General features: G+C 35.3%; 1 protein-coding gene across 2 annotated transcripts in view; it reads left to right on the top strand.

Annotated features, from left to right (window-relative positions):
• clip1b (CAP-GLY domain containing linker protein 1b) overlaps positions 1-8,611 on the top strand; it is a 56,714-nt gene that overhangs the window by 9,293 nt on the left and 38,810 nt on the right. The window contains exons 4-10 of one of the 2 annotated variants that reach the window (XM_059357472.1): positions 688-812; positions 1,733-1,857; positions 1,940-2,141; positions 2,993-3,190; positions 3,380-3,483; positions 4,156-4,216; positions 5,498-5,602. In XM_059357472.1, coding sequence (XP_059213455.1) covers positions 688-812; positions 1,733-1,857; positions 1,940-2,141; positions 2,993-3,190; positions 3,380-3,483; positions 4,156-4,216; positions 5,498-5,602 — 920 coding nt within the window. The remainder of the gene's footprint in view (positions 1-687; positions 813-1,732; positions 1,858-1,939; positions 2,142-2,992; positions 3,191-3,379; positions 3,484-4,155; positions 4,217-5,497; positions 5,603-8,611) is intronic. The other variant, XM_059357473.1, reaches the window with a different exon arrangement.

The raw sequence follows: 8,611 nt of genomic DNA, 5'->3' as shown, positions 1-8,611 counted from the left end.
TGTGTCTTCTTTTGGTCATTTTGTGTCTTTTTTTGTCATTTTGTGTCTTTTTTTGGTCATTTTGTGTCTTTTTTTAGTCATTTTTTGTCATTTTGTGTCTTTTTTTAGTCATTTTGTGTCTTTTTTTGTCATTTTGTGTCTTTTTTTGGTCATTTTGTGTCTTTTTTTGGTCATTTTTTGTCATTTTGTGTCTTTTTTTGTCATTTTGTGTCTTCTTTTGGTCATTTTGTGTCTTCTTTTGGTCATTTTGTGTCTTCTTTTGGTCATTTTGTGTCTTTTTTTGTCATTTTGTGTCTTTTTTTGGTCATTTTGTGTCTTTTTTTAGTCATTTTTTGTCATTTTGTGTCTTTTTTTAGTCATTTTGTGTCTTTTTTTGTCATTTTGTGTCTTCTTTTGGTCATTTTGTGTCTTTTTTTGGTCATTTTGTGTCTTTTTTTAGTCCTTTAGTCCAACATAAAATGTGATTTTGAATCTTTTTTTTACTTTCAAAACACTAAAAATTTTCAAAAATTGTAAATGTTGCAAATGTGCATTCATTTCAGAGTACACTGAGACATTAAACTGCATCATTTTCAATTAAATTCTTGAAAAGTTGGTGTGTTCTAAAACCTTTGACCGGTAGTGTAGTAGAAACATGATTACTTACTGTGTGTTTTTCAGTGAAGTGAGGCGTTTTTCTGTGTTTAGCTCAGGGCACCGGCATCAAGACGGCACTGAACCGAATGCTCACATCCAGTGAGTCAGTGTCCAACGTCTCAGACACAGAATCCATGAAGAAGAAGAGGGAGCTGCGGCATGGAGACCGTGTCCTGGTAAGACAAACAGTGTAAAATCACTAATGTGCTCAGAACAAATCATTTTATTGTCTTACATTCAGTGGCGGTTCTACACAGGGGCCTCCAGGGGCCACTGCTCCTGTGAAGAAGCCTTTGGCCCCTGCTGTGGCCCCTGTGTCAAAGATTATCAATTTATAACAATGAACAATGGAACAATTCTAACCTTTTTGTTCAAACAATATCTCATTGTACACAAAAGGAACCCAGAATGTTACATTGTATAATAGTTTAACTCTATGGAGTTTTATTGGGATATTTTGTCCATTTTTGAATCCTTTTCATGTCTTTACGTGTCTTTGTAAGTCATTTTGTGTCTTTTTTTTGTCATTTTGTGTCTTTTTTTTGTCATTTTGTGTCTTTTTTGTCATTGGTGTCATTTATGTGTCTTTTTTGTGTCTGTTTTAGTTATTTAGTGTCTTTTTTTCATCATTTTGTGTCTTTTTTTTGTCATTTGTGTCTTCTTTGTGTCTGTTGTTGTGTCTTTTTTAGTTATTTTGTGTCTTTTTTTGTCATTTTGTGTCTTTTTTGTCATTGGTGTCATTTATGTGTCTTTTTTGTGTCTGTTTTAGTTATTTAGTGTCTTTTTTTCATCATTTTGTGTCTTTTTTTTGTCATTTGTGTCTTCTTTGTGTCTGTTGTTGTGTCTTTTTTAGTTATTTTGTGTCTTTTTTTGTCATTTTGTGTCTTTTTTGTCATTGGTGTCATTTATGTGTCTTTTTTGTGTCTGTTTTAGTTATTTAGTGTCTTTTTTTCATCATTTTGTGTCTTTTTTTGTCATTTTTCTTTAAGAAACAATACAAACAACAATGCAGTCTAATGTAAGAAATAAAAAAAATCACAAGGTCTCGAAGAAAAAAAAAGAAAGGCTCCCAACTTTTTTTTTGTTTTGTGTGCAGGTTGGTGGTAACAAGGCAGGAGTGGTGCGGTTTCTGGGAGAGGCAGACTTTGCAAAGGGAGAGTGGTGCGGGGTGGAACTAGACGAACCACTTGGAAAGAACGATGGAGCTGTAGCAGGGACCAGGTATCTGCTGTAACACAACCATACAATAACCTGTAATCCATAAAATATGTTGTTCCTAAACCACCACGTTTGTTCCCCCCAGGTACTTCCAGTGCATGCCCAGGTACGGGCTGTTCGCTCCGGCCCACAAGGTGACGCGCATCGGCTTCCCGTGCACCACGCCCACCAAGTCCAAGAGCTCCCGCAGGAAGTCCGCCATCAAGAGGAGCCCCAGCGCCTCCTCCATCAGCTCGCTGAGCTCCGCCGCCTCCTCCATCAGCGGCAGACCCAGCAGAGCAGGACTGGTGAGACTCATTCCAAGCTGGTATCCAACAATATGGGGGCTTATGTTCTCCTGACCAGCTATTCTCAACCTTGGGGGTCGGGACCCCAATTGGGGTCGCGAGATGATTTCTGGGGGTCGCCAAATCATTTTGGTAGTCAGCTCTGTCTCCACTGTGTTAAAGTGTTCATGTGTTAATGTGTTTTAGTCTTTTTGGTCATTTAATGTCTTTTTTTTTGGTCATTCTGTGTCTTTTTTAGATCATTTTGTGGTCAGTTTGTGTGTTTTTTGGTCATTTTGTGTCTTTTTTAGATCATTTTGTGGTCAATTTGTGTGTTTTTTGGTCATTTTGATTCCTTTTTCTGGTCATTTTCTGTCTTTTTTGTCATTTTGTGTCTTTTTGGTAATTTTGTTTCTTTTTTGGGTGATTATGTGTCTTTTTTTTGGTAATTTTGTGTCTTTTTTGGTAATTTTGTGTCTTGTTTGCTCATTTTGTGTCTTTTCTGGTCGTTTTGTGTCTTTTTTGATCATTTTGTGGTCAATTTGTGTCTTTTTTGGTCATTTTGTTTCCTTTTTTTGGTCATTTTGTTTATTTTTTGGGTGATCTGAACTGTGCGTGTGAGATTCTGTTCAGTGAGCGGGGGTCGCGGACTACATGCATGTTAAATTGGGGGTCGCGACTCAAAAAGATTGAGAACTGCTGCTCCTGACCACTCCCAAACCATACTGTGACTCATTGCTGAAGTTGTATGTTTGGATTTTCTGTCAAACATAAAGTGACATTTACCCTCCTTTTCTGTTTTGAATGTAGTACAGTTTTGGATCACATACGAAGTGTTAAACGTGAACGTATCTGTGGCTGTATCTCTGCAGCTGACGGAGACATCTGCTCGGTACGCTCGTAAGATCTCCGGCACCACGGCGCTGCAGGAGGCTCTGAAGGAGAAGCAGCAGCACATCGAACAGCTGCTGGCAGAGAGAGACCTGGAGAGATGTGAGGTGGCCAAGGCTACCAGCCACGCTGGAGAGGTGCAGCAGGAGATGGTTGTTCTAAGGAAAGGACGCGATCAGGTCAGATATCTGCAGCCAAACCACAACACAGGCAAAAAAAAAAGAATAAATATCAAGTTATTTAACATTTCATCCACGTCCTTTTCATGTTTGTTCAACACAACGCAGTCAGGAGAACAGCTTAAAGTAATTTTTTGTGTGCATTCACTACGTCAGCTCTTGCTGAGTGTTCTTTCTGTGTGTTTGTAGTATGCACTGGAGATGGAGGCCAAGCTGGATCAGCTGCGTTCGCTGGTGGAGGCAGCGGATAGAGACAAGGTGGAGCTGCTCAACCAGCTGGAGGAAGAGAAGAGGTGAGTCTGACTAGCCTGCACATCATACTGTTTATGGATACCCTTAACCCTTAGAGACCCAACATGGACCCATCTTTGTCTTTCTAAGGGGAGCAGGGTCTTTAGGAAGACATAGAAGGTCAACAGTAGCTTACAAGATTGTGATTTAAGTATATGAATGCCATTTCCTTTCTCAATTATGTCTTTAAAGTTGCTGCAGCAATGTTTGGGTTGATGCATTTTTTTACAATCCCAAGATGGTTTAGGGACCCCAGAATGCAGAAACACCTGAGGTAGAAATAAGACAGTTATACTGCATGGTTTTGGACCAAACTACATGGGATTATCATAATAAGTTGGAATGTCTGTGAAGAGGAGCCTTGTGGGTACCCATAGAACCTATTTTCATTCCGGTATCTTGAGGCCCCTTTAAAAAGGGGCATGCCAATTTTTTCCCCAAACTAAAATGTATCGTAACTTCGGAGCGTTATTTTGCCCCTTTCATGAAAAGATACGACATTCCTTAGGTTGTCTAGTTTCATATAGAGCCTCTTAAAGACGGTAATGTTGGCTGAAATCACCAGTGGTTCCTCAGGTCTCTTTGGGTAAACAACAACAGGTCTAACATTGTTTTTATGTATCAGTCTAATATGTGCAGTTGGAGGAATTTTTCTGCTTGTCCTTGTTTGACAGAAAAGTGGAAGATCTGCAGTTTACTGTGGAGGAAGCCTGCATCACCAGAGGAGACCTGGAGGTAACTTCTGGTTATATAATCCAGTTCTCAATTAAACATATTCTCTCAGTCACTCCAGCTATAAGTCTCCTTCTTGTCAGACTGAATTTATTTTAGAAATCCATGAATTTTTGACAAACTAGATGGATATTTGACTTCTTTTACATAACCACTTCCACTTACTTCTATATAAAGACAACGATAAGCTCTCCTATATACGAGTTTCTGAGTTTGACCACTTTTGTTGGTAACACTTTACAATAACCATCTAACTGATGTTTATAGATGGTTTATAAACCAATTATTATTAACCATTTACAAAATTCTATACATATTTAATCTTTAAATGGTTTCAAGCAATTTCTTAAAGGTATAAGAATAATTTTGAAATCATTTACATACTTAAAATGGTGTTAAAAATGTTATAATGTGTGTAAAGCTATTAATAAACTAATAATTATGTTTATTTATGGTAAAGTAATCTATTTGGCATTTATAAATTATAGTTCAACATTATTACATTTTCTATTCACCATTCTAAATGGCCAATATATGGTTTATAAATGATGATTAAACATTAATAAACTATCTGTTTACCATTTATAAATGGTCTATTTACCATCTATAAATGATGGTTATTGTAAAGTGTTACCCTTTTGGTTTTTCTTGCCGTATTGATATTTTGTGGAGTGACTCTAAAATGATAAACTACTGCTTTGCATTTTCCTCTAAAAAAGATTCAATCAATCATTCTGTCTCAGTTTTTTTTATTTTCCTGCACTCTTTGAATCATTCATCTGCTTTTCTTGTTCAGACACGTCTTTCTCCCCTTTTATTTATTCATTTGTGCTTAATTCACTCACATTTCCACCCCTCCGCAGCACTTACATGACCGTCCTCGTCCTCTTTTCATCCACACGCCTGTTCTCGAAAGCTGTTTTTTGTCTCGCCTCGCCTTCAGTCTCCTTACATGCTTTCATCTTGCTCTCTTGTCTGCATCTTCTTCACTCTTCAGAGGGGAATTGGTGCTTGAATTACTCTCCTTCAAGTGCTGCAATACAAGCAAACAAGTGTCAGAAGAAGAGAAATAAATAGTGAGGAATCTGAGTAATTAACTCCTGATATTCCTCAGAGCAGAATGAGCCAATAACAAACTTTTCCTTTGTTCTCAACCAGCTTTCTTACTGACTGGCCCTTCTCTTTAAAGTCTTGTCTTCTTTCTGTTTGTGGCACACGAAGCTGGCATGTCAGTGTTGCATTGGTGTTTGTTCTCCTTCTCTTCCTGCTCTCTCTTACTAACAGACGCAGACCAGACTGGAGCATGCCCACATAAAGGAGCTTGAGCAGAGCCTGCTCTTTGAAAAGACCAAAGCTGAAAAACTCCAGAGGGATTTAGAGGACACTAGGGTAATGCTGGCAGGCCCGGTCCCACTGCAGGGACCCCCCACCGCCCACTGGGTTTAATAACGATGACACAGAATTTATTGAAGGAACTGCAAACATTATGCAGTTTGTCAGATTTATCACAAGTAGCTTCCCTCCACCATTAGCCCTGACACACTCAAAAAAATAATTAAGCCAAAAACGTGGACTTTATGTAATTTAATTACATGTAAATGTTCCATGTAATTTTGTTACATAAGTTGAATGTAAAAGGTCAAATTAAATGCAATGTTTTTCTTTCATTTAAAAGTAATATAGATAAATTAAATAACGTTAATGCAAATTTCTACATAAACCAGATTCTTTATTAACATTAAGCACCAAATTGGGGCAACAGATTACTGTTTAGGGAACACATATTCAACATTAATTAGTTGCTTATTAGCATGCAAATAAGTAACATATTGGCTCTTAATTAGTCATTATTAAGTAGTTATTAATGCCTTATTCTACATGGCCTTATTATACAACCAGTAAGACATTAACTAAGAGTTTTCCCTCAATAACCTCAGAATTATTGCTTATTAGTAGTAAGTAAGGAAGTTGTTGTATATGAGTTATGATCTTAATAAGCTTTACTTTGTATGGACTTTGTCTCTTTAACTTTATATGTACTATTGAATGAACTCATAAGGTTTATGTAAAAGTATACATAAACTTTAAGTAAATTTACACATTAAGTTTATGTAGAAATTTGCATTAAAGTTATTTAATTTATCTATATTACTTTTAAATGAAAGAAAAACATTGCATTTAATTTGACCTTTTACATTCAACGTATGTGACAAAATTACATGGAAAATTTACATGTAATTAAATTACATAAAGTCCACGTTTTTGGCTTAATTCTTTTTTTGAGTGCACGGGGACATTAACATCTCATCGGCCTTGAGCTTTTCTAATCACCAGATCTATCGGACCGAAAATTCTGCATGTCTGCATGCTATTTATTGATTTATTTTCAAAAGATAGAGTCTGGAGATGCCTGTGCTTTTGATGATGTCGGCCATCATTTTTCTTTTTCAACAAATCACACGAATAGACCAAAACCAACAACGTGTTAGTTCATTTTTTAATACTTTCCAACTTCTTTATAGTCTTTTGCACTACTGAAGATATAAAAAACTGCTCATAAATTAATAGTTTCTTTGTTTCCCTCTGTTAAATGTCTGTTAATTGGTATTTTAGATAGTAAACAAGCAGTAAATTCTGCATAGAAGTTAAGAAAAATATTACAGAAACAGTTCCAAATTTGTATACAAGCAGAATACTGCAAACAAATGATCTAAACAATTATAGAAACAAAAATAGTACAGAGTTTGCGTTCAAAGACACGTGGAAAAGTATTTTCCAACGTATAAAGCTGCTTAACAAGGCGAATATTGAAATCTCACAATAGTTTCAGGATTTGTAGCAGAGTTAAAGGGATGTTTGTTAATAGTTTCTTTTTTTTTTGGAAAAGGTTTCAGTAATTTCCTAAAACAGCTGGGGACTGCAGTTTTTACTTTTTATTATAGTTTTATTTATTAACACATAACATGTAAACATTTCTACATACATAAAGAACATAAAAGGTACAGAACTACATAAAGAAGTTACATACATTTTGTATGTTTAGTTGTTAATTAAAGATAACAATAAGGAGATAAAAACAGCATTTAACAGCTTTCTTGAACTGTGCAGGTGCTCATGTTGTTACTAGATAAATTCTCTGTTGCTTTTGGTCTGTTCATGGGATTTATTGACTGTAAGAAAAATGTAGAACACTGCTGCGCTTTATCTTTTAACCGAAAGGTCTAAACTTTTCCTCTCTCCTTGAGTCAGAAAGTGAATCTGGACTTTCACCAGATTCTCTGTTGGTGGTTGACACTTTGGTCCGACTGTGGAGAGGATTTTCCTTCTGTATCCACTCGAAATAAGGTTTATTTTAGCCTGTTTGGATATAAAAATGGACAATATGAGGTTCACAGGCCAAAATGTTTCACTTTTTTTCTTGTTGTTTGTTTTAAATCCAAAAAAATAGAAATAAAAAAAAACCATTTCCTCTTATTGGTGCTTACTGTCAGTCTGAATAGTAGAGGTATTTTTTTTTTAATTATTTATTACAATGAAATGTTCAGGAGAATCATGCAAAAATGTTTTCATCCAAACTTTACCAGTGATTTCTGCTTAAAATTCAACATTTTGCCATGCAATGAAGGACATTAATGACGTATTAAATGGAAAATATATAATTTTGACTATGACCTCTCCAAGATAACTGTAAATATAATAATATGAAAGAGATGATTGAGGCAATGAAATTAGTAAAAATATTTTGTCAATTTGTAGTGATGAGACATATGTCTATTTCAATAATAACAATAATACACTTGATTTATGCACCAATTATCCAAACAAAATTAAGTGCATTACATGAAAATAAATTCAAATCATTAGAAATTTGCAAAAGTAAAAAATGTTTTTTAGCAGATAAAGAACATACAGACAAACATGCATTGACATTCGTAAACACCCACCACACTCGACATCAGATATTAAAAGTGAAAAATGACAGGAAATTACATAAATTATTTAATACATCAATAATAAAAACCCAGAAATGTTGAGTACCCTAAAGTTTTATTGCAGAAATGTCATCTATAGGCCTAATGGATGGAATTTAACTTGGTTGCTAAAAGTTGCACTTTGGGCAATTTGCATAATTAGCATAATAAGACAATAAACTAAAGACACCACAGATGAATAGGGTAAAAAATAATAATAATAGATATCACCATGAAACTTTCTCAGTTGATTACTTATGTTAAGAGGAGAAAAAAATGTATTGCATGTTTTTTGTATTTTAATGTTTACATATGCAAATGAGGCCATAACTCATCAAATATGCGCTAATTTGCATACAGACAAAATCAGATCGTTTGATAAAGTCATGCTCAAAATATTTTTTCCAAGGTTGAACATGTATACGTT

The sequence above is a fragment of the Centropristis striata genome, chromosome 19 (genome assembly GCF_030273125.1).
Source record: "Centropristis striata isolate RG_2023a ecotype Rhode Island chromosome 19, C.striata_1.0, whole genome shotgun sequence".
NCBI classification, from domain to species: domain Eukaryota; kingdom Metazoa; phylum Chordata; class Actinopteri; order Perciformes; family Serranidae; genus Centropristis; species Centropristis striata.
Note: the sequence above shows the minus strand (reverse complement) of the source record. Positions and strands in the feature narration are given on the sequence as shown.